The 27,446-nt window shown below is 41.6% G+C and overlaps 1 protein-coding gene across 13 annotated transcripts in view; it reads right to left on the bottom strand.

Moving 5' to 3' along the window:
• Nucleotides 1–27,446, bottom strand: part of anks1aa (ankyrin repeat and sterile alpha motif domain containing 1Aa) — a 373,296-nt gene that overhangs the window by 187,907 nt on the left and 157,943 nt on the right. For all 13 annotated transcript variants that reach the window (XM_080210246.1, XM_080210245.1, XM_080210251.1 and 10 more), the window contains 2 exons: nt 9,789–9,862; nt 7,874–7,997 (listed from right to left, as the gene is read on the bottom strand). In XM_080210246.1, the coding sequence (XP_080066372.1) occupies nt 7,874–7,997; nt 9,789–9,862 (198 nt within the window). The remainder of the gene's footprint in view (nt 1–7,873; nt 7,998–9,788; nt 9,863–27,446) is intronic.

The raw sequence follows: 27,446 nt of genomic DNA, 5'->3' as shown, positions 1-27,446 counted from the left end.
TTTTCATCTTCTTGATTTGCCCAATCTATAGAGTGAAAACCTCCTGTGTGGCACTTCTATACAATTGTCTACAAATCATGTTTTCCATGTTGAACTTCACCTTTTTTCCCACAACCTTCATGCAACATCTAACTAAATGCAAGTACAGCTTCCAAACAATATTTAAACCAAAGATACTGTGGGAACAAGGGAGCAGTGAATGCTGGAAACTTTGAACTATGTAATGAAAATTCTGCAAACACATAACACGTTAATTTTCAGTACTTAATTCAGGTAGCTTGAACATCAAACTAGTGCTGCACCCCCTGAAATGTACAAGTGGATGGGTAATTTCATTGAAGACTTCAAGAGATTAAGGGAAACAGATAAGTAGACAGAGATAGGGAAACAATTTTCATTGGTTATGGGGTCTAGAACTAGGGAACACAGCTTAAAAATTACAACCAGATATTTCAGGAGTGAAATTAGGAAACATTTTTACACAAAGTATGGTAGAAGTTTGTAATTCCCTTCCACAAATGGCAACTTTTTGATTAAATTAATTTATGGGATGCGGGCATCACTGGCTAGGCCAGTGATTTATTGCCCATCCCTAGTTCCCCATCAGAAGGTGGTGGTGAGCTGCCTTCTTGCAGTCCCTGAAGTGTACATGTACCCACAGTGCAGTGACACAACATCAACCGTTAACCAAAGATACTGTGCAATATGGGGCAGAGGTATGCAGTTTGGTCACAGGTCATCCACGATCTCAAAAAATGGCAGGGCAGATTCAAAGTGTAGATACACTCACAGTGCAGTGATGCAAGTCAATTGTTAATTTTAAATCTAAAAATAATAGATTTTTATTAACCAGATACTGAGGAATATGGGTCGGGGTGTCTTTATGGAGTTAGGTCACAGATCAGCCATGATCTCAAAGAATGGCAGAACAGAGCCAAGTGACCAATTGGACTGCTCCTGGTACCTATGTTCCTACAAATGAAAAGATGTAAATTTCTGACTTCTGCTCTTTCAGCTGTTGATTTACATGCTGTATGCCTCCAGCATTTTCTGTTTGAATCAAAACACCAGGTTTAAATTAGTAACGGATTAACCTAAGAGCAAAATACACTGAGGGTAAGTACCCAAATATTATTAAAAAATTTGCGTTGGATGCTTGTAAAAAATCAGAGTCAATTGTGTTAATTAACAGAAGAAACAGCTTTAAAATCAGTCACCATAGGAACATGGGACTGAGGAGCAGTAGTAGATTATTTGAACTTGCTCCTGAATTTCTTATCATGGCTGATCTTGTCATCTCAGCTTCACTTTCTTGTCTGTCTCCCACATAACCCTTAACTTCATTGTCTACCAAACATCTCACTACCTCTAAATTCAATGACCCAGCCTTCAGTACTTTTTAGGGAAAAGAATTCCACAGGCTAACAGCCCAAAACAAAATCTCATCTCCATCTTAAGAAGGAGATCTCTTATACTGTGGTCTCAAATTCTACAAGAGAACACATTCTCCCCATATCCACCCTATTGATTTCCCCCTCAGCATCTTTGTATTTCAAAACAATCACCTCTCACCCTCCAAAATTCCAATGGGTTTAGGTCCAATCTGCTCAAACGTTTTTTCATAGGATAAGCTCTCCATCCCAGGAATGAATAGAGGACATTCTCTGAACTGCTTTTTACACAATTATATCCTTTTTCAAATAACGAAACCAAAATTATACACAGTGCTCCAGATGTGGGACAATATTTTCTGGCTATCCCCACTAGAGGGGCTTGCTCAGTCCTGCCAATGGCAAGCCCTTCCCTGGCGACCGAGGGTTTGAGCAACCGGAAATCCCATGGACAGCGACAGGACCGGAAAATCCTGCCACCAGCCAATGGCAGACCATCCCTGCTACTGCAAAACACACCACCACGGGGTGGGTGGGGGGATCTCAGCCATGGTCACACCACAGCTGGAGTAAAAGTTCCCTACTCCATTCAGCTTGCAATAAAGCCCAACATTCCTTTTATCTTCCTACCCACTTGTTCTTTGTGATTCATGCACCATTGTTACTCACAATAAGCAGAAGAATCAGTCCTGGTTAATTTTAAGAAAGGTTTTCAATGCTATTAGCTTACAAGAAGCACTGCCCCTAAAGTATTCCAGCTATCTCCATTTATAGTACAATAAATGTTGCAATTCTCTTCACAAGGTAATTGCTGCACACTGTGATTAGTCGTTTGTTGATAACTATGAAACCCCCTGTATGAGATCCCCCTGTACCATTGAATTCTGCAATCTTTCTCTATTTAAATAGTATACTGCTCTTCTACTCTTCTTGCTAATGTGTAATACTCCATCTTATCAAATGTTTTGCCCATTCACTCAACCTATCTATATCCCTTTGCAGGCACTTTACTTCTGCTTGGCAGCTTACTTTCCTACCTATCGTGCTGTAATTGACAAATTTATTGATGATACATTTGATCCATTCATCCAAGTCAATGATATGGATTGTAAATAATTGAGACCTCAGCACTGATCCCTACATGGCACTCCACTAGTTAGCGTGCCAACCCATAAAAGATGCCTGCTCTCTACTTCCTGTTAGCTAGCTAATACTTTATTAATGCTTGACCCCTTACACCGTGACCTCTGATTTTGTCTAGGTATCTCTGATACGGCGCCTCAGCAAATGTTTTAGGAATTTAAGTATGCCACATTTACAGATTTTCCTTTATCCACTTGACCTGATTATGATTTTTTAAGTATCCTGCTGAATGAGAGGTAAGCGCTGACCTCAGTCATTTATTGCAAACACATCAAATACTGGCCCTTTCTGATAATGATAGTGATAACATTATAGTAACATTGACCAAACAGTTTACTTTAAACCCTGAACTATATATACTCATCCTTATATATCATCATTTATACACGAAAGCCATAAGCAGCATTTAAGTACAATACAATAGCATATTTCCTACTCCATCTTAAAAAATTTGCCCTATACTTCTATTAGTGCACTCGGGATCTCCCTACGCATCACAGCCACAAAGATTTATACTATGGGGGGAGGGTACTGTTCTGCCATTCACACATTTTGATCTCTTAATGGACACTCTTAGCACCATTATCAGCCCTTATCATCACCATTTACATTCCCTTTTTGCCTATGCCATTCCCATCAATTACAGGCACCCCAACCTCCCCCACCACCCCCTAGCATAAATCCTTGTCTGATTTTCCTTCTCTTCAGCCCTGATGAAGGCTCAAAACGTTACCTCTATTCTCACTCCAGATGCTGAGAGACCTGTAAGCATTTTCTGCTTTTGTTTCAGATTCTAGCATTTTGGCTTCATCTTAATGTCATTCCTGCTTTGAAATGTGGGTTTCAATAATGAATTACTGGCATTGTCCACATTCTTGAATTCACACTAGGGCCTTCAGTCCCTGGTAATTCTTCTCACATCTCAGCATAGCAGCAGCTTCTAAATTAGAATCTCCCACTGGGAAGGTTAAGGATTTATCAAATAATTATTAAATGTAGCCATCATGGATGTTCAAAATACATAAAAATAATGAAGGCTTGACATTTCATGAAACTTACTAATTTTATGCATCAAAAGTACATTTAAAGATACTCTTCATTCTCTCTTCAACATTTTAGTAAACTTCTGACTAGCCACAATTTAGAATGCAAGTCCTGAATGTTTAAAAATTCATCTTCATTTAAAGGTGTTAGCTTGACAAACCAGCTGGGTAGCTAAAGAAAAAGTTACGGACAATAGGAAAACTGCAGAAGAAACGGTTCTTATGTGATCAAGTGTACAGAATGGATTTGTTGTTTTACTGCAAGTACCTCTGAGTTTTCAGTTGAGGTAACAGAGACCATTCCAGGGAACAAGGCGCTGAAAACAAATCAAAATCTTACATCTACTTAGCGTTTGGTTCTAAAATTGATTCTGATGAATGTTAGCTGTAATACTGGAAAACAGCTTCACTGTAACAATGCCTTCAATTCTGGAGCAGCCTATTTGTTATCCAGGATTAACACTGAGATTTTCAGGCGATTGTGAATGCAGACTTGAACTGCTTAAGGGATGACATTGTTTCTCCAAGGTTGGCTGCGATATTTCTCAGGTCAACACATGGAGTGCCAACTGTCATTGCTCGCTTACTCTTCAAGATGATTTATAGTATAACCAACCTTCAACAGAATAAGCAAGCAGCAAGTGGAATGCAGGAGCCTCTGCCAACAATTGCTACGCAGCAAAGAAAATCTTTTAAAGGTCATTAGCATGGTTGAGAATCAGAGCGGTACAAAGACTAAATCTGTATTCTCGCCTGGCAATTACATCCAAAATAAGACACCACACAATGCTTCATTCATGACTAAATTAGCCTCCTACCAATTGCATTCACTCCAAAATGAATACTAACTATTCCTCAGGGCTAAACACAAGACAGGGACTTATTTATCTGAAATGATGCTTTACGTTTTGAAGATTTTCTTAGTCTGCTATCATGAAGGGAACCATAACGCTGATGTTTCAATTAGCATATTGGAAGAGAATGCCAAAGCTTTTTCTTCGAGGTGACATTATTTCATATTTTATTACATTCAGGAAGTTGATACGGTTTGCTTCTCTAGTACTTTGCAGATGAAACAATGGTTGGGATTCTCCTATGTTCACACCCCGCTGTCACTGCCAGTGTGGGCCGAGAATTTGTTACTCAGCCAAATCTCTCTTCATTGCAGTGGGATCAGAGAATACCGCTGGTACAAATGGCGAGAGAATCCCACCCAATTAATTCGATAAGGTCCATTAAAGCAGTTGCAGAAGCTACTCTAATGGGCCCTATGGAATAAGTTTGGCCGGATTCCCCATTTGGGCCAGGAGAGAACTGAATTGGCTCCTTGATTACTCAAGATTTTGTGTTTTATGAGCATAGTCTCATCATTGCTGGGGAGGTAATATTGCTAGACTATTAATCCAGAAATTCAACAGATGGGGGAATTTGAATTCAATAAAAAATAGCTGGAATTAAGAATCTACTAATGACCAGAAGACTATTGCCAATTGTCAGAAAAACTCATCCAATTTACTGATATCCTTTAGGGAAGGAAATCAACTGCCCTTACCTAGTCTTGTCTACATGCATTTCCAGAGCCACAGCAATGTGCCTGATTATCAACTCTCCTCAGGCAACTAGGGATGGGCTATAAATGCTGGCCAGCCAGCAACGCCCAAATACTTCTCCTTAAAGAGGAGATAAAAGTGAATCACCTAGCTCAAAAATACAGAGGCTAGGTAGAATAAGGGCATCAAAGGGTTTGAAAATGCAATGGATCTTGCGTAAAGGCCTGAAGATCAAACAAAGAACTGCTGATGAACTTGCTGTGTAGAAGAATGGTGCTCAGTTTGACAAAGACTTGGAAGGTGGCACTTTATTTAGAGGTGGAAGAAAAGGGTTTATGTATTGTTGGGAGTGCCCAAACTGCTTTCTATCACGAAGTCCTAAACTACAATGCATAAAATCAAAGTAACACAACTCAATTTGTATTTATATTCCTTACTCCTCGGGTTTGTCGCTTTTGAGCTCATCCAAAACTCTGCTGCTTGTATTCAAGTTCCAACCAATCCCATCACCCGTGTTTGTTGACCTAAACTGGCTCCTGATCTAGCAACGTTTGAATCGCAAAGATTTTATCCGAGTTTCTCTTCAACTTCTTCCAGTTCCCAAACCATCTGAACTCCTCCAATTCTGTCCTATTGCCCATGCACCAACATTGGTGGGTGTGACTTCAGCTGCCTAGGCCACAAACCCTGGAATTCTTTGCTCATTCCCGCTCCCTCTCAAAGTTGCTGTAATATGTTCTAATATCTCTTGTGGTTGGGTGCCAGGTTTTGCTCAATAATCATTCTGAAGAACTATCTTGGGCTGTTTTACAACATTATAAGACCTGAAAGCTGTTGCTCTCACACTCTCCCCATTTGCAGTTTGTGTTGTTTGTGCTCTCCAAACTTGTGCTGTTCCCTTACTCTGCTGCGCCAGGCTTCCGCGCTGCTCACTCTCTGCCCCACTCACTCTCGCTCACACTCTCCTCCCCACTCACTCTTGCTCACACTCCGCCCTGCTCACTCTCTCACTCACTCTCTGCACTGCTCACTCTCAATCTCTCCACGCTACTCACTCTCGCTCACTCACTCTGTCTGCCATGCTCATTCTCACTCAATCTCTCTGCACTGTTTACTCTCCCACCATGCTGCTCACTCACACTCACTCGCTCTCTATGCTGCTCACTCTCACTCACTCTCCCCACGCTGCTCACTCTCAATCATTCACTCTCCGTGCTGCTCACTCTTGCTCACTCTCTCCGTGCTGCTCATTCTCACCACCCTGCTCACTCTCACTCTTTCCGCGACAGGCTTGTGCTTTCTCTCTCACACAACAAGCCTCTGCTGCTCTCTCGTTCTTCCTGCCACATGAGCCTGTGCTGCTCACTCTCTTTGGCATGCTGGGCTTGCGCTACTCTCTCTCCGCCTCTGCCTTAGCCAGCTGACAGCCCCGTGCCTTGCCCATAATACGCTCACGTCTCTCCGGTTGCCCAGGTTGTGCTGCTCACCTTCCACCTCTTCCAGGCTGTGCTGCTCACCCTATGTCCCTCAGATTGTGTTGTCCAGTCCCTCTACCAGTTTGAGTTGCACTCTCTCTCACTCCTTTACAAATCCACCCACATCTCAGTTTGTGCACCCCTCTTTGTCTTCCCAGTTTGTGCTGTGCGGTCAGGATTTGTAGAGTTCTCAGGTAATGTTCATTGGCCCCAAAGCTGCCATCTTGGTAAGTGGCAAGGGACTGAGATGTTCCAAATAACAGGTTGATCACTGGGCATGGACATGACAAATGAGCTGCAAGGCATGACATCCAGGATACTCTGTATGCAGGAAACACACAGAGGGATCATTTTCCCCAACCCTGCCAGCAGCAGCAATCAGGAGGCCAATCTTACTTTCCTGGAAAATACTTGCCAAAAAAACCAGGGTGTTGGGAACCCTAACCTTTGTTTCATCTTGCTCTGTGGGGTTCATTTACTCACTGGATAAAATCATTATGCCAGATCAATGAGGCGATTCCCAGCATAAGGGCCTGGAAATGTTGGATGGCTGTTTCATGTTTAAAAATGCAGAATACTGATATCAGTGGACACCTCTGAGGAAGGTGAAATATGCACCCTAATTATATCATGTTGCGTGCTATGATCTCATATTTCCACACCTCGTATTTAGTGATAATTATCAGTGAATTATACAACTTTCGTAGTTGTTAATTGTTTCTCGCTTGACACTGCAGTATAACCATACGTATTTAGCATATTTGAAAATTATAGGAAAAATCCTGCTTAAACTAACATTCTACAATCTTATGGCAATACTCTCACCTGCAGTCTGTTTAAACTTATTGGCCAGAATATTCAGGCGGCTCACCGAGGGGATCTTCCAACCCCGCAAATGGTGACCCCCGCTGTGGGTTTCCCAGTGGCGAGATGTACATTCAGCAGGAACCCCGTTAACAATGCCAGAAATCCCACTGCCAGCCAGTGGCAGGCTACCTCCCCCCCCATGTCAGAAAATCCCGCTAATCCTCTCAATATGCTATCACAATTACTGCTCCTGATGAAGAATGACCATTAATGCAGCTTCTACCAAACATCACTCAAAAAGTCATTCAAGGTTGGAACAGCCCAATCTGGAACTCTATTTTTCACAATTCATGTAGCCATAATTTGGAAATTTCACATGCCCATCATTAAACTTCAACAACAATGTGGCTCTTCATGTTATTAAATTGCCTCATCTTTCAATAGTGGATAAGCCGTCAACTTACCATGGGTAACAATAATAGATGATGGCTTAAGGTTGAGTGCAAGGTTTGGTTTACTGTTAGATGCCAAGTTGGTCTCTTGACTCCTGACTGAATGATTGGTAATGGGTGCAACAAAATCTGTAACCTGCAGAGAAAAGAGAGGTTTTCTTCTCCATTTCCAGTAGCACAGATATCTGTACATACAATTTTCTAACTTGACATGCATATTACAGTAGACGCAGACCAGATTCTACCACTTATCTGAGCTCAATACCACAGAAAGATGCCACATGGTTGCTCAGCCTTTGGTTGGGAAATAAATGGCAGTTCTAGGTCATGCTAATGCACTCTCTGGTAATGTGCCAACAATAAACAATCACTTTCAAATGAGTTGCTTCATTTTACTTCTCAACAGAAGGTGGCCCAGGGGGAATTAGCAAAGAGAAAAGTTCTTATAAAGTACAACAATAATGACGTATTAATGTGCTTCTAATCTAAATATTGAAACAAAAGCACACTTAAGGAACTGAGACATTCAAGTTTAAATAGTGTTAGCCTACAGTGATACAAAATAAAGGGTACAATTCTAAAGGGGGTGCAAGAGCAGATTAATCTGGTACAAACATAACAAGTCATTGAAGGTGGTAATACGGGCTGAGAGCATGGTTGACTAAAGTATCCAAAATATTTTTTATTTACAAAGGCACAGCATACAAGAGCAAGGAGGTTATATTAAACTTGTAAAACACTAATTATGCCTGAACTTACCAGTTCTGGGCATTACACTTTAGGAAAGATGAGAAGGCATTTCAGAGAGTGCAGAAAAGATTCATAGGGATGATTCCAGGGACAAAGAACTTCAGTCCTTGTAGCAGAGCGCGAGGGGGGGATTTGAAAGAGATATTCAAAATTATGAGGGATCAGGGCAGAGTGGATTGGGAAAAACTATCCCCATTGGAGGAAATGTTAAAATGAAAAGTCTCAGATTTAAGGTGATTGGCAAATGAAACAATGAAGATGTGGAAAAAAAATTTTCATTGAGCGTGCGATCAAGATCTGGAATGAACTGCCTGAATACGGTGGAGGTAAGTGCAATTGAGGCATTTAAAAGGGAATGGGGTCACTACCTGAAAAGGAAGAATGTGTAGGGCTACAGGGAGATATGGGAGAATGGCATCAGGTGCACTGCCATGGTGCAAGCAAAACAGGTTGAATGGCCTCCTCCTGTGTTCTAACAGTTGTGATATTGCTATCTAAGAAAATGTTGGAAAAAAGCTAGTTCAAAACACACCAATCCGAAAGACATATTAACAAGATTTCAAAGTATTCTACACATAAGGAATGTGGTTTTGTTGCAAATAAAAGTACAAACATGTTTAATTTTTACTAACTTAACTCTTACAAATGAAACCTCATTTGTAAATCTACTTGAAGCCCATGGTTTAAAAATCAGGATGATTAGGCGGAGATGATGGCATAGTGGTAATGTCACTGGACTAGTAATCCACAGGCACACTGGTTCAAATCCCACCTCAACAGTTAATTTTGTATAACATATTGAGCTGAAAGGTAGGCTGAACAATAATCACCATGAGACTATCAGCTGGTTTACTAATTCCCCTCAAAAGAAGAGATGTTGTGTCCTGACCAAGTCCGGCCTACATGAAAATCCTGACTCACAACATGGTTGACTCGAACTGCTTTCACAGGCAGTTAGGGATGGACAACAATTCCTTGCCAGTGATGTCCAAATCTCAGAATGCATCAAAAATTCCTGATACTAATCTATAACTTGCACCAAATGATACATTATTAATTATATGTCAAATAACTACAATCATGCTTTAGTATACACTTTCCTGAAATGTTTACTAACTCCAATTGTAGCTGGTCACACAGCAGCTTTTGCAGTGTCATGCTGCTCCTTTTCACTAACCTGAGATGAGATGAGGTTCCGCCCAGATTTGGTTGCTACTTCAGAGGGTGCCGAAGCAGGACCAGCCTTCTCATCTGTAAGAAGAAAATCAGAGAGAAATTATTCTTTTTGAAAAGCAGAATGCTGCAGATGCTGAAAAATGGAAATAAAACCAGAAAATGCTGAAAATATTCCAGAGGTCTGGTAGCATCCGCGAAGAATGGAAGTGTTAACAGGCTAAACTTTGTGTATCCCCTGTGGACATATTCCCTGCGGGGCTGCACATCAAATAGGATGGGTGCCCATCCCATCCCCTTCTCCACTCATCACAATCTCACCCCAATATATAGTGAATTTAAATAAACAATTCAGTACCAATTAGGCTTCTTACCAACTGCTAATCCTGATAATGTTGCCCACACCATAAAATGTTTTGAGCAACAGGGCGAGAGCAGGAAGCCTATTTTTTAACCTCAAGTGCTTAAAGGGAGTCGAGGGCGGAGAGTCACTTTACAGGGTCTGCCCTTCACTGAAAACAAGGTAGCTGTCCAGCCATTGGTCAAAACCCACTTCCTTCCTAACTGCTCCCTCCCTTAAATCCACCCACACGCACCTCTCCCTCACCTCCCCCAAGCCTTCCGGCCAAACCCCTCTAATTTCTCAGAGGATTAAGGAAATTTGGCATGTCAGCTACAACTCTCACCAATTTTTACAGATGCACCATAGAAAGCAATTTTTCTGGTTGTATTACAGTTTGGTATGGCACCTACTCTGCCCAAGACCACAAGGTTGTGAACTACAAAAGGTTGTGAACGTAGCCCTATCCATCACATAAACCAGCCTCCCATCCATTGACTCTGTCTACACTTCCCACTCCCTCAGCAAAGCAGCCAGCATAATTAATTACCCCACACACCCCGGACATTCTCTCTTCCACTTTCCTCCGTCAGGAAAAAGATACTAAATCTGAGGTCATGTACCAACTGAATCAAGAACAGCTTCTTCCCTGCTGTTGTCAGATTTTTGAATGGACTTACCTTGCATTAAGTTGATCTTTCTCTACACCCTAGCTATGACTGTAACACAACATTCTGCACTGTCTCCTTTCCTTCTCTACGAACAGTATGCTTTGTCTGTATAACGAGCAAGAAACAATACTTTTCACTGTATGTTAATAGACGTGACAATAATAAATCAAATCAAAATCAAGATGCTCAACAACATCATCCATCATCTTCTTCTGCAATTTTGTCAGCAGCCGTTAATACCCTTCTAGTGCTGGCAGTAAGGCTCTAGAAGGCGGACCTCCTCCCCAATGAGGGGCAGGAGACCCACTGAGTCTTCAATAATGCACCCCCATACCAACCTGGTTTCCAGGCAGGGGAAAGGCTATCTGCCCACCCTCTTTTCAAGTTGCTTGGAACTGCTGGAAGGCCATCAACCTGAAATGTTAACACTATTTTTCTTTCCTCACAGGCTGCCTGATCTGCTGAGTGTTTCCAGCATATTTGGTTTTTAGAGAAAAAGCTTTTTGTGATTGGCTCAGACGAGTTTGCCTTCCATCACCAACACCCTTTACTTACAATGCGCTTAAAGGTACCGCTTCTGCAGCTACACTGTACGAGTCCCAGAGTCCCTCAAGTGCCAGCCTGAATCAAGCCAGTTGGTTTTAAACTCCCTGGTTGTCCTTCCCTATCTGTCGAGTCTCCATCCACATAATAGGAAAGCTCGTACTCCACGAGGCCCATGGAGAGATCTATAGATGATCCCCCTGGCCATCATAACACTTCTTTTATTGTATTAATACTGCAAGGGAAGATCCTTGCAGATCTCGAAAATGCATTCTTCTTTTCATCCCAGACAGTTTATTTTGATTGCTTTAAGCTCCTTCCCCCACATTCTCACCACTTCTCACACAAAAAATTTCTTAACTCCCCATTTGATTTCTATGTGTATTATATCCATATGGCCCACATATACTAGAGTATAATCAATTAACTCCTTCTATATTGTGTATGTGTATTGCAGTGCTGGAAAGTTCTGGGAAATTAAGGGGAACAAGCGAGGTATGTTTCAGTTGGAGATTATGTCATCAGGTTTAGAATAGCCATGGAATGTTATAAGGAACAGTTACGCATAAAAATATTTAAATGAAAGAAAGTTAAAATCAGTGAATTGAAAGGGATCTGGCGCAGGTAAATAGAATCAAAAATAGGCAGTTAAAATAGCAGAGTAACTGAACGTGAAGGATACAGATGGTGAGGAGTGTTACTGCTCCTGTCTGTTGTACTGGCTTCTTACATCAGGCGAGTGGCCTTAATTTGCAGGCACTGGCAACACGGCCAAAAGCTGGAGTGGCAGTATGGGTAGAAAGGAAGAAGTTAGCAGCTGACAACAGTGTGTGTTATAATCCCCCTAGATCCCTTAATCTTTTGAAAGATGGCTCACTGGAAGGATCACACCAGAGAATTTTATGTTTCAAGACTTTTATGTAATAAGCAAGCTAAAAGCAACATTGTCTAAGCACCATTTAATAGGCAACTTCAACGGCAGAAAAGATCCCCCAATTCCCCCTCTGTGAATATAGCTTTACTCTGTCCCTTACGTAGACATTTCATTCTCCAGGAAGCAGTGCAAAACTATTCTTGGCTCCTATGGTTTGCTGCCTTTTGCAGCCAGATAGCATCTAATCATTGTAGTGGACGTTCACATCAAAGCTTATCTTGATGGTTCCTCTCTCAAGGCAAAGCTAGGCAAATCTTCCAGCCTCATTTAAATCCTCAAGAACTTGGTCTCTTTGATCCGAGTGTAAGCTTCTACCTGCATTCTGTGTAGTGAACAATGGAGACTAGCTTCTTCCATCTCTGATCTCTCCCAGATCCTTTCCAACTGACCTGAGAGATTTACGGATTTCTTAAGGAAACCCCCGTAAACTGTCAATGGCCTACAATGGACTCTTCTCCTCTCAAAGCCCACCATCTGCACAGAAACATGAATCATGTGAGCTTTCTATCCAGGTAGAAATGCTACTTTGCTCCAGCTACCCAGCAACTCCTTGGAATTAAAGAGACAGTTTAAAGTGTAACCATGTATAAAACTTGATATTCCTAACAATTCCCTATGACTTGGAGAGGAAAAGTCTATCCAGTGACAGCACATCTGCCCTGATCATTGATTACAACTATGGATATCTCTTACTTTTTCCCAGTAAGGCAACGTGGGTCTCCCTTTAACTTCAACAATCATTCACTCAAGATTGTTTTGGGGCAGAACAGGTCACAATACCTCCTACATTCCTTCATTTTACCCTCCATCAAAGAGAAAGCCCCAAAAAAAATAATCTTACAAATTTCATATTTGTAACTATGCACACATGGCCGAGGAGGAGGTGGAAAGATGGATCAAATACACTGGAGAGGAAAGAGGCTGATTACAGTGTGTTTGGGGAGGAGACTGATTTCAATGCTGTAGAGGGAAAGAGAACAACTGTGTGGAGAGGGGCTGATTATATTGTATACAGAGCAGAGAGAGGAGGAGGAGTTGGATCATCGTTCATTGGGGAGAGTAAGCATTTGGCTGAAGCTTATATGGATACAACATGCTACCAAATAAACCTGTTGGACTTTAACCTGGTGTTGTAAGACTTCTTACTGTGTTTACCCCAGTCCAACACCGGCATCATGAATACAACATATTTACAACATATTTTACAAACAGATTTTCAATTTTATTTAATGTATTAAATATTAATCTTTGATCAACTTCAATAATTATATACTAAATATTATTAAATTGTTTCAGTTATTTTGTTTTTGCTTGTGTCTGAAGTTTCACTAATTTTCCAGTATTATATGGAGTCAAGATTGGAAGAGAGTTTGGGAAGCACCGATCTAAAGCTAGAGCTCACTGCAGGACTGAAAACAAAGATTAAAATGAGACAGAAAAGGAGGACTATGACAAATGAAAGGTTGCCATATAGCAGAGTGCAGAGGACATTTAAAAAAACAAGGGAAAAAGCAAAGAGGATGTGTGGGAATAGATTAGCAGCCAACATAAAAGTTTTTTAAATTATTGATTAAAAGCACAGTCAAAGGAAAGGTGGGGTGAACATAAGAACATAAGAAATAGGAGCAGGAGTAGGCCATCTAGCCCTTCGAGCCTGCCCCGCCATTCAATAAGATCATGGCTGATCTGTCGTGGCTCAGTTCCACATTCCCGCCCTCTCCCCATAACCCTTAATCCCCTCTCTTATCAAAAACCCATCAACCCGCGTCTTAAAAATATTTAGCGAGGCAGCCTCCACCACTTCAACGGGCAGAGAATTCCAGAGATTCACCACCCGTTGAGTGAAGAAGTTCCTCCTCAACTCCGTTCTAAACCACCCCCCCTTTATCTTGAGGCTGTGTCCCCTAGTCCTACTGTCTTTTCTGAGCGGGAAGAGTCTCTCCACCTCTATCCTATCCATCCCATTCATCATCTTATACGTCTCAATGAGATCTCCCCTCATTCTTCTAAACTCTAACGAGTACAAGCCTAGTTTATTCAGCCTCTCCTCATAGCTCAACCCCCTCAACTCCGGTATCAGCCTAGTAAACCTCCTCTGCACTCCCTCCAAGGCCAAAATGTCTTTGCGCAGGTGCGGCGCCCAAAACTGCACACAGTACTCCAGCTGCAGCCTCACCAATGCCCTATACAGCCGCAGCAAGACCTCCCTACTTTTATATTCAATCCCCCTCGCTATGAAGGCCAGCATCCCATTCGCCTTCCTGACCACCTGCTGCACCTGCAAGCTGGGTTTTTGCGACTCATGCACAAGGACCCCGAGGTCCCTCTGCACCGTCGCCTGCTGCAGTTTTTTGCCCCGTAAGTAATAGTCCTTCCTACCATTATTCCTACCAAAGTGGACCACTTCACACTTGCCAACATTAAATTCCATTTGCCATTTCCTGGCCCATTCGCCCAGCCTATCTAGATCCTTCTGCAGACTCTCCACACCCTCCGCACAATTTGCCGTTCCACCAATCTTGGTGTCATCAGCAAATTTCGACACCCTACACTCGGTTCCCTCCTCCAGATCATCTATATAAATGGTAAAAAGCTGAGGCCCCAGCACCGACCCCTGGGGCACTCCACTAGTCACCATCCGCCAATCCGAATAGCACCCGTTGACCCCCACTCTCTGCCTCCTATTTGACAACCAATCCTCTATCCACGCTAACACCCTACCCCCAACTCCATGTCCCTCGACCTTCTGCAATAACCTCTTGTGAGGTACTTTGTCAAACGCCTTCTGAAAATCTAGAAAGACCACATCCACTGGCTCTCCTCTATCCACCGCCCTAGACACATCCTCATAGAACTCCAGTAAATTTGTCAGACACGACTTCCCTTTAATGAAACCATGCTGCGTCTGCTCTATCAAGCAATTCCCTTCAAGATGCCTCGCAATTTCCTCCTTAATGACAGATTCTAACATTTTATCTACCACAGACGTTAAACTAACTGGCCTATAATTCCCTGCCTTTTGCCTGGCACCCTTCTTAAACAACGGCGTAACATTAGCCGTTTTCCAATCATCCGGCACTTCCCCGGAATCCAGCGACGTCTGGAAAATAACCACCAAGGCATCCACTAGACCAAAAAGGAGATCTTCTTTTGGAAACAGTTGGCAAGACTGAGTACCGTACATTTATCTTCACAAGACAACAGGATGCTGCCAAAGTGGCAGAAAAAGGGGACGCAGTAATATTGAATAAGATAAAAATAGATAGAAGTACTTAAATGTTCAGCAGTGGCCAAAGTTTGAAAGTCTCCAGTCCAGATCAGATGCATAAATAGGTTACTGAAAGATGTGAGGAGGAAATTGTGTAGGCTGTAATCAATACTTCTTAGATATGGATGCAGTATTAAAGGATTGGAGAATTGCAAATGATACACCTTTTTTCAAAAAGGAAAGAGAAATTAATCTGACAACGAGGGGTCAGGCAGCCTCACATCAATGCTGTGGAAACTTTTAAAGACAATACCTTGGGATTAAATTAACTGGTACTTGAAAAAGCACTAACTAATTATGGAAGTCAGTACTATATAGAATTTTACCAGCGAATCAAGTTTGTCAAACTTGAATCAAGTTCTTTTTATTAACTAACAGACATGGTCAATTAGGATGCACAGCTGACTTTATTAAATGGCTGTTGAAAGTTCATGTACACAAAGTGTCACACAGTAAGAGCTGATGGGATTCAAGAAATTGTGGCAGCATGGATACAACATTGGATAAAGGACAGAAGGAAAAGTGGTGATGCAGTTACTTTTCAGACTGGAAGGAAATAAGCAGTGGCGTGACACAGTGGACTGCACTGGGGGCACTGTCGTTTTTCATATATATTAATAACTTGAATTTGGATAGTCAGGTCATGATTCAAAATGTGCAAAATTCTGAAATGTAGTAAATAATGAAGAGGATAGTGACAGGCTTCAGGAGGGCATGGACAGACTGATGACACACGCAGACACATGGCACATGAATATTAACAGAAGTGCGAATTGGCAATAATGGTATAAATTATCAAGCAGGTGAAAAAACACTGGCCTGCAGGTATACATACACATCTTTCAAGTTGGCAGGATGAGTTGAGAAGGTTGTTACAAAAACTTGTAGCTTTATTAATAGTACAAATGCACAGGAGTTCCCTGAACACTTATAAAACTAGTTAGTTCTCATCAATAGTTTTCCATTGTGAGCATCAAACTTTAGAAAGGATGGAGTATAGAAGAAATTTATAGAATGGCACCAAAGGCGAGGGAGGTTCAGTTATACGGAGAGACTGGAGAAATCAGGATTGTTCTCCTTGGGGCTTAGAAGGTTAAAAGGGGTGCTCAAAATCATTAGCTGTTTTGAGAGAATAAATATTAAGCTGTTTCCAGTGACAGAAGGGCCAGTAAACACATTAAGGTGTAAGAGAAAAAATATTGGTGGCAATTTTGTTTTAACCCCATGAGGGAGTCTGATCTGGTCTATACAGGACAGAAGCAGATTTAATTGTGCCTACTGTTGACTATTAATTACCCTCTGAAATGACCTACAAGCTACCCAGTTTTATCAAAACTGCTACAAAAACAATAAGGTAACTTTCAAAAAACAGCAAGACAAACACCTGAAGGGAAAATTTACAGTGCTATGGCACCAAAGCCAGGGAGTGGGACTATTTTCACAGCTTTTTCAAAGCACCAGCACATTCAGTCTAATGGTATCTTCTGTGCTGTTTCAGTCTATAATTATCCCCCAGGGGAAGTTTGCTTAATTTAAAGAACTAAAGGCGGCCAATAATTTAATCTATTTTGCCACCAACGGCTCTGAAGATTAATTTATTTTAAGAAACCTATTTGTATGATAATGAATGACTGTATGCAAAACAAACTCAGTCAATCAGGTAATTTCAGCAAACATGATAAGTAGCTGTTTGTATCGTTAGTTTTCTATAAGGAATTGTCAGAAAACACAGCTTAAATTGCATTATAAACAATCAGGGGATTTAAATCATTGCCTTCAAGACTGAAAATCTGTGTCTGTTCAAATCCCAACATGCCAGCTGGGAATTTAATGAAATACATCAGAAATTAAAAAGTTAACCTTCCATAACGTTGACCTTAAAACTGTTGGATTTTCATAAAAGTCCATCTCGTTCCTAATGTCCTTTCATATTGGCAAAGTGCTGCCCTTACCAAGTTGGCATGGTAGCATTGGTTAGCACTGCTGCTTCATAGCGCCAGGGGCCCAGGTTCAATTCCAGCCTCAAGTTACTATCTGTGTGGAGTTTGCACTTCCTCCCCATGTCTGCATGGGTTTCCTCTGGGCGCTCCAGTTCGTTCCCACAGTCCAAATATGTGTGGGTTAGGTTGATTGGCTATGCTAAATTTACCCTAGCTTCAGCGAATTAGCAGGGTAAATACGGGGCGGGGGGGGGGAGGTTACGGGGATAGGGTGGGATTGTTGTCGGTGCAGGCTCGATGGACCAATGAATCCCTGTACTGCAGGGATTGTATTCTATGATTCTAAGTCTGTCCTATATGTAACTCCAGGTCATTGCAATGTCGCTGACTATTAACCGCTCTCTAACCACCCAGTTTCATCTAAATGGTTACAAAAGCAAGAATGAAACCAGATCATTTGGTAGTACTCTAGGCACCACAACAAAAGCACATCCAACATCTAACTGGACTTTTGCAGCTATCTTAGTGATTGATAGTTTGAGGAGTTTTCACCTCAGTTATTTTCATATTGTTCCAACGATTGAAATGCATGATTCTTCTCATTTCTATATGTGTTGCCAGCACCCATTACTACTAGGTTAGCTCTAGCATGGATTTCAGGCAAAGCACAATTCATTCTACAATGTTCAAGCCACTCAGGAAAGGCACATCCTCTTCTTCCTTCCTCCAAATAGTCTGACATTTTCACTTTCCAAAACAAGGAATCCTGTAGCTTCCATTAGTGAAACTGATAAATTCAGCACAGTAATCTCAAATTAACTGGCAAATTAACAGACTGTATTTCAAATAAAAGCAAAATTTTGCAGATAAAAGAAATAAAACTGCATTTCATTTGTGACTTCCTTTTCTTTTGTTCTTCACAGCAAGGGGGAAGAAATTGATTATGCACCTGGGTTAGGAGCATCAGAGATGTGACAAATTATTACTGCTCTGTATTATCTCAGCTAAACTGATGTCATACAAATTATACTGTTGCATGATATGCTTATTTTGGGATTTATGTCAGAATTTGGTGTAAATAATGCCTCATGAACAACCTGTTCCTCTAGAGACAACTGAATTGGTTGGTAACTAGTTTTGAAACCAGGTCAGTCCATAATTTTAAAGGCCTTCATACAACTCTACTCCTTTTATTCTCCCTTTCTCTGCCTGTTATTGCCTTCAGCCACTGCTTAACACACCAGAATGTGTGAATGGATGAAAGAGTGGACTGACACCCATGTTAATTTTTCATCAAATGATTGATATAATTGTGTATTTGCTGCATAAACCAGGTTGATTTGCAGGTGTACCTCATCGCAATAGTATGCTTTTCCCATTAACATCATAAAAGCAACTAGTCAGTGCCACATTGTGTATAATGAGCTTCGCAAGCAACAAAGATTAATGAGAATGGTTCCAGAAATTAATGGATAGGTTGAAGGAGCTATGTCTTTTCTCCTTGGAGAAGAGAAATTGAGAGATTTGATAGAAGTGTTCAAAATCATGAGGGGCCTGGACAAAGGCAACTGATGTTGAACCAAAGCCAGCATCAGAAAAATCTTTTTTTCAAAGTGTAGAATCATAGAATTTCTACAGTGCAGAAGGTGACCATTCGAGCCTGCACTGACAGCAATCCCACCCAGTCCCTATTCATGTAACCCCACATATTTACTCTGCTAGTCCCCATGAAGGGGGAATTCTTTTTTGCTTAATAAGTGTCTTATTCTTTTATTGAAAGTTCACCAGCAGACTTCTGTGAATCTGTTCAGTAAGTATTCAGATCTGGTATAGACTAACCAGAATGTGATGGAGACATATCCAATTGTGGCTTTCAAGAGGGAATCGGATAATAATCTGAAGAGAACAAATTTGCAAGGCTATACGGAAAAAGCAGGGAAGGCAGGCTAGGTAATTTTCTCTTACAGAAAGCTGGTACAAACATGACAGGTCAAATAGCCACCTCTTGTGCAATAATCATTCTAAGTTGGCATTACAGCTCAGTGACCAGAATTCAAAAGTGCTTCATTAGCCACAGATCACTTTAGAATGCCCCAAGATCATGAAGGGTGCAATATAAGTGCAAGCTTTTCTTTGTTTTAAAACACAGCCTCAGTGAATTCAGGTGATGGCACAAAATATATTGCAATAACAAGTTCTAAATGAATCTCTGGATCATGTTAAAGTTTAATGAGGTACTGGGCAGTAAAAGGAATGGAACATCTTTCTTCTCCACAGTGTCAAATTATTGTTAGATTCTATTTCTAGTTAATCGGTAGATTAATAGGGGCCTTTGATCACTGCATAGTGGACCTCTGGTTTGGCAATTCATAATAGTTTTTGTCTGTTCCCAATTTTCTGACTGGTCAGTGGGTTAATTTGGTGGGTCGCTCCTCTGTAGTCTGTCCCCTCTCTATCTTTGTCAACTCCTCCTTCCTTTCCACCCTCCAAGATCTCTACACTCCAACATGAATCTCCTGTGCATCCTATGAATGTAATCGCTGCATTTTGGCAGCTCTACTTTCAGCTCTAAGTCCAAGCTCATAAATTCCTCCCTATCTCTCTCCTTTAAAATCACATTTTAAAACCTTCCTCTTTGACCGAACCTTTAGCAATCTATCCTAATGTTTTCTGATGCACCAATTTTCTTTGGCTAATAATACTCCTGTGAATTGCTTTGTAACATTTTGATGATATTGTATTATAAACAACAACTTACAGTTAGGAAGTACTAGCAAATCTAGAAGCTTTCCAGTACTTGCTGCGACCAGCAGCACCAGAGAGATCTGAGTTTGGCACAATGGTGAAGTTGCAGTAATTTGGGATTATTTTAGAACAAGGTTTTCCAGCTTTGTGATTGGGGACAGATTTGGGGTGGAGGGGGAGGGGGGGCATGCTGCAGCCTTACAAGGTAAGGGAGGTTTAATGGATGTAATGAGTTGGGCGTGCAATTTTTCCAATCTGCATACTTGGAAAATGTTCAAAACTTAACATTTTTTTAAGGCTGTAAAATTGTTTAGAATGAGCTCCAGCTGAGACTTTGAAGTAACACTTTAATGAAAGTATAAAATGCCAAAAAGACATTTGAAGGGAACATTTAATCATAATACTGAAAAATACATAATTTTTGATATTTGTCCTTTTAAGATCTATTTGAAACATTACCAAGACAAAATGGTAGTCAAATTCAATTCTTTCTTACAAATATACTGGCTCAGTAATACTACATAATGAGACCATTTACATGTAATTATAAAATGTTTACGTTGATGTGCTACTTGAAGCAATGCTTGTGCACAGGAATTATGTACAATACTCAAGATTCTTAATGCAAGGATTGATGGACAGCATAAACAGAACATAACTGTTGGTGGGTCCACTGGACGTTTAACATGCCAAATGATTCAGCACAACAAAACATGCTACGCATGTTCAGTAGCTCATCTATCATCTGACAATGAAAAAGATGTCCCCAAACTATTACTGTGTGTACAGTTTCAACTCTGTGCCCAGTCAGCTATGACAGGGACATTTTTCCAAAGCCTTGCTACATTTCTGAACTTCTAAAACTGGAAGACACAAGGTTGTTGCAATCCTTGACAATGACTGTGTCACAGTGGCAGATTATGTTGGAACATAATAACAAAGTAGTCAAAGCTGCACAGCAGATTCCAAATATTCCACGTGTACAGGTTTTCGTCTTTAACCAAGAATTCCGATTTGTCAGACTAGTGCTGCGATCATTTATTCTGTGCATGATTTGCCCTTCAGCTTTCAGCTGCAACTTCATCACATCCATTATGGTAAGTGCATATTTGTCATTGAGTTTTTAGTGCAAAGGAGTTTGTATGCTAGAGTGCGCGATGCACTAGTTGGTATCAGCACAGTCTTGTAATGCTCTAAATTGTAAAACCATCTGGGTGAAGTTGGTTTTTACATGGTTAGTGCTGTAAGGAATGCAAAACTGCAAACTGATGTCAGTATTGCCAACTCTGTTTCAATATATTTCTGAAAGGTCAATCATTGACACGAACCATAAACAGGTTCTCACATGTAGAATGGCCACTTGAGTACTGCTGGCAACTGGGGAGCCATTCTCCAGTGAGTCAGTGCATGGTGAATCATGTCTAGTGAGCGTAAGTGTTCAGGGAACCATACTACAGCAAGTGTTGATGCTAGAGAAATTGAACCCCAACAAAAGCTGGTGTCAAGGGAACCATACAACTATGAGAAGTATTAACTGACCCATACCTCAATGAGCACCGTGTCACGGAAACTGTACCCAATGGGAGTTGGTGTTAGCAGAACCACGTAGCAACCTGGCCAACTGTACCCAAATGTCTTGCATGGAAATCATAACCTAGCAAGTGCTGCTGCAGGGGAAGTATGTATCAGTGAAACTCAGTAATTTCATCAGAGATGGGGAAGAAACAAATAATATGTTCAAGACAGAAGACTTTAAACTGGAGAAGAGGAATTCCATTTTCAATACTGGCTATTTACAGACAAATTGACCCTGATTTGCTGACCTTTCTACATTTGGTTCAAAGGATTTGAAACACGCTGATTGGGTTCTTTATTCACAAAGATTTCAAGCCACACCAGAAATTCCCAAGATACCTGGATTACAATTAGCAGCAAATCAGAAGGTTGAATGTGTAACTGAAGGAATTGTGAGGGAGACAGGAGAGTCAATTCATGGGGCACTGTCAGCAGTACGAGGCAAAGAGCGAGCTGCTTCACTGGGTCAGGCGTCACTTAAAAAGAGCTGGACCAATACTGTGGTGAATCATACAACTAGAAATATTGACGGGATTTTAACCTAAAAGGTGGAAGGAGGTCAAGGGAGAAGAAAGGGTTCAAGTGAGCGTAAATCTTGATCTAAAGAAAAAAAGGCAAGTTCACAGAGCAGTGTAGCAACTTGGGTACAGATAAACAGGAGGTGCAAAATCTAATGGTTAGAAGTGTATCAGTGAATAAGGTCAAATCAGTGAAATGGTAAATAGTTAAAATTAAGTTAGTTTTATCTGAATATTGGAAGCGTCTGTAACTGGATAGATAAGTTAATGCGTAAATAGAGATAAATGTGTTTAATCAAACAGCCATTAGATGTGATTACATAGTTACTAAAGCTGGGAACTAAATATTCCAGGATACTTGTTTTAAAAAAGAGCGGGGTGGAGGGGGCGGATCTACTCCTGATGTGAAGGATGAGTAAGGTCAATGGTGAGGAAGGATTTTGGTTCAGAAGAGCAGAAAAGTAGAATCAGTAAGGCCAGAGATTATGCAAACATAAAGGAATCTTCACTTTGGTAATTCTCAATGCCAGTGTTGCTAATATAAATCCTGTGAGGTTTTATCTTGACAACTACACATTCTTCACCCCTTTCGATGCTAAGATATGTGTTTGAAATTATGTTAGAATGATAATAGACAAGTAGAAACTGCCAGGTTTTTTGGGGGGGGGGGGGTGTGTATGCGTGTGCACGCGCGCGTGTAGCGGGGGTGCACATGCATGTAGGGGAGCATGCCTGTGCACGCACACATGCTCATGTAAGAGAAAGAACCTGTATGCGCATGTAGGGGAGTGCGCCTGTGTGTGTGCTCAGAGTGTGTGCCTATGCACGTGCACACGCACGTGCGTGCGCACATACACATGTGTGCGTGCACTCGCTTGTTGGTGTGTCTATGCGCATGCGCGTAGGGGTGTGTGTGTGCGTATACGCGTGCGTGTGCGCATACGTGCCTAGGAGTGTGTGCGTGCATACGTGCGCACCTAGGAGTATGTGCATGCACATGCATGCCTAGGAGTGAGTGTGCATGCGTGCATAGGGGTTTAGGCGTGTTTGTGTGCACGTGCCTAGGAGTGCATGTGTGCGTGTGCATGCCTAGGAGTGTGTTTGTGTGCACACCTAGGAGAGTGTGTGTGGGTGCGTCCATGCATGCAGGGGTGTGTGTGTGTGTAAGGGATATACGTGTGTGTGTGCGCAGGGGAGTCTGTAGGGATATGCGCGTGTGGTAAGGGTGCATGCAGGGTCCGTATGGCAGGGTGGCACACGGGGGAGGCGGGGGGGCGGAGTTTACCAATCCTGGTGTAAAACTAGTGAATTTTTATAAAGCAGACACAGAAATGCAACACTCATGAGGAGATAGCTGCTCTGAATGTACCCCATTTAAGCCTTTCCCAAGTATAAATGCATCAGTTGGATCAACTCTCCATAGTTTTTGATGAATCATCCCATTCCAAGGTCAATATATTCTTCCTTAGGTGCAGTGTGACTGCTAAGTGCAGTTGCCAAGATGGAGTCTGACCAACAGAAGCACAATCTGAGATAAAGGTTAACATTACATTCGCATTTTGATTCTCTGATGTTGCCTATCCTCTATATTTTAGTGAATTGTATAAATCCCGCTCGTCTTTCGGTGTTGTTATGATGTTTTATCTAAAATGTTAACTGATGTCATCAGCTGAACATATATTTCTTTATATGGTGGAATTCTCCCTGGGACTAAAATGCCGTGGTGGGACTGGAATGTAGATGTTTTCCCACTGTGCAGGCTGGCAGGAAAAAACAGCAAATCTTCTGGCTCCAATCTTATTAATTATGCAACCAGGTGTTTAGCCCATTTTCCATGATGAGGTAAGCCTGATGGCACCTTGTCCACCACCCTATCCAGACGCCACATTGTAAAAGCACCCAACACCATTGAACCACTAATGAAACAAGGTGGATCTCCTGAAAATTGAGATGGATCTTCAGGAATATTCTGAGGCTGTAAGGTGGACTCCTCCAGGACATCAAATCTGGAAGATCCATCTGCAGATGCTCCCACCACCCTGGGGTCTAGGCCTCCATCTTGAACTTTGGAGGCCATCGCAGGCATTGATCAGGTGAGCGCTGACATTGGCACGCCACATTGTTCCAGGTTTGTTTGACACCATCATTCTTCCCACTGGCATCATGGAGGATCGCATGTGGGCAGTCAGGCCTTTGTTGGTATCCAAGCAGTAGGATGCAAAGGAACTTCTCACTAGCCTCCAAAGGGTTTCCTGATATGCTATGGCTGGCACCAGCAAAACATCCCATAGGATATTCACACTGGTGGGCTTCCTGCCGAAATCTCTCCACGCTCCCCCCATCCTCCCATAACCATCATTTCCACATCATGTTCCAGCTCTTAGGTGAAAAGATACTTGATTTTCAATGCTCAGACCTACTGTTAGAAAGCTAAAAGTTAAGAGTTCATTAATTGGTGTCACAAGTAGGCTTACATTAACAGTGCAATGAAGTTACTGTGAAAATCCCCTAGTTGCGCCACTCCAGCACCTCTTTGAATACACTGAGGGAGAATTTAGCACGGTCAATGGACTGTGGGGGGAAACTGGAAGACCCAGAGGAAACCCACGCAGACACGAGGAGAATGTGCAAACTCCACATACATCGACTAATTTGTCCGGCCAAAAACACAATTCCCAAATCTCTATATTGGAAAATTATGACCAACACATGCAGTTTTCCCATTTGTTTCAAGGAATCTTGTCTAAATCCATTAATCTCTCCACTGCCATTTCTTACTTGTATTAAATCCAGCAAGTTTTGAAGTTTCCTTGAACCACTAACATTTTGTCTACTGCCTTTATTGTATTAGGTATTTACTCACCTTATAAAAGGAGCAGCGCTCCGAAAAGCTCACGATGCCAAATAAACCTGATGAACTTTAACCTGGCGTTCAGAGACTTCTTACGGTGCCCACCCTAGTCAATGCTGGCAATTCCGCATCATCTTTACTGTAAAAAATAGATCATCTCTTTTCCTCATCTTCACTGGGCCTGGATTCCCCTTTGTGCACTTGCTTTTAACTTTTACTGATGCTTTGATATTCCATGCATATCTATTTTCATACTCTCTTTTAGTATCTTTGATTACTCTGTTTGTATGCCTATACTGCTTTTTACATTTGTCTAAGCCTTTTATTTTCTCTTTTAGTTGACTAATTATAACCATCAAAGTGGAGCTTTTCTCTTAAGGATATATATTGTTCTTGTATTGTACCAAAATACAACTGAATACTTTCCACATTTGTTCTAATGGTTTTATCAATAAGAGTTCACTCCAGATACTGTGGTCATTTATTACCCATCCTGCTAATTTTTGTCTGATATGAATTGAAAAGATTGGTATGTTGCTCTTGCTTCTCCTTCTCAAACTTAATATGAAATACAGTTAAATCATATATTCCCCATCTGCAGAACAACTCACACAACACTCAGGCAACTGTCACAACTGTTTGTTGGAACGCTATGGTGTATTGGAGATGTGATACACAGGACAGACTTTGGTTATAAACAAACGGAGTTTAATTAATAATGTGAGATTTCTTCCATGACTGCTTCTCCTCTCTGTTTCCTGTGCTAGGTCTACTACATCACGTCCTGTGCATATATTAATACAACAGAGCTCCATTGAGCTAATAGGAATAAATACAGATACATAACATTTCCTCCTCCCTTGAACTGAATATTCCCAAACAGGTTCAAAACAAGTTCAGCATTGACAATAGCCAATAAGTCAGTCTGTCTGGAGGATGTTATTCTCCCAACAACTGACTTAGAACGTCTGGCGTCTTCTTCCTCACTCTGATGGGAGCCTCTGTGCCCTCATCTTCGCACTGACATTATCAGTGGTAGGTTTAATTGGCGTAGTTGACATAGGAACTCAAGGTTGTCTCTGCATAAGAACATAAGAAATAGGAGCAGAAGTAGGCCAACTAGCCCTTCGGGCCTGCCCCGCCATTCAATAAGATCATGGCTGATCTGTCGTGGCTCAGTTCCACATTCCCGCCCTCTCCCCATAACCCTTAATCCCCTCTCTTATCAAAAACACATCAACCCGCGTCTTAAAAATATTTAGCGAGGTAGCCTCCACCACTTCAACGGGCAGAGAATTCTAAAGATTCACCACCCTTTGAGTGAAGAAGTTCCTCCTCAACTCCGTTCTAAACCGCACCCCCTTTATCTTGAGGCTGTGCCCCCTAGTCCTACTATCCTTTGAGCGGGAAGAGTCTCTCCACCTCTATCCTATCCATCCCATTCATCATCTTATATGTCTCAATGAGATCTCCCCTCATTCTTCTAAACTCTAACGAGTACAAGCCTAATTTATTCAGCCTCTCCTCATAGCTCAACCCCCTCAACTCCGGCATCAGCCTAGTAAACCTCCTCTGCACTCCCTCCAAGGCCAAAATATCCTTGCGTAAGTACGGCACCCAAAACTGCACACAGTACTCCAGCTGCGGCCTCACCAATGCCCTATACAGCCGCAGCAAGACCTCCCTACTTTTATATTCAAAAAAATATATTCCCAAATCTGGACAGAAGGCGATGTTTTGCTTTCCTCAATGATATCTCGTAACGTAGGGGTTGTAGGAAGTTTCAAGTCAGGATTTAAAGCATAATCCTGAATTTTTAACAGGCTCCACATTTAGCAGGTCTGTTCTTCCAGTGTGCATGAATCCCCTAGATAACGCAATCTCTGGTCTGGGCAGTGTAAAAGACAGATCCAGTCTATGCAAAGACTATGGCAAGAACCCACTTATCCCGTGAATTAGTTCCGACCCAAAACTCCTTGTACTTCACGGGAGACTGTTTCACCTTGCCTTCTTGCCATTCCATTTGTGCTTGTTGTTGCTATCACACAATCTCCTTAATTTTTGGAGGTTTTCCAAAAATCAAATGTGGAATGCAGCTGCTTTGTTTATCATGAGTAAAACAAGAGAGGAATGTGGTATGTTTATTTATTAGTCACTAGTAGTCTTACATTAACACTGCAATGACGTTACTGTGAAAACCCCCTAGGTCGCCACACTCAAGCATCTATTCGGGTAGACTGAGGGCAAATTTGGCATGGCCAATTCACCAAATCTGCA

The sequence above is a fragment of the Carcharhinus amblyrhynchos genome, chromosome 22 (assembly GCF_965287045.1).
Source record: "Carcharhinus amblyrhynchos chromosome 22, sCarAmb.v2.hapA, whole genome shotgun sequence".
Classification (NCBI taxonomy): domain Eukaryota; kingdom Metazoa; phylum Chordata; class Chondrichthyes; order Carcharhiniformes; family Carcharhinidae; genus Carcharhinus; species Carcharhinus amblyrhynchos.
This window is presented reverse-complemented; position numbering and strand designations above follow the sequence as displayed.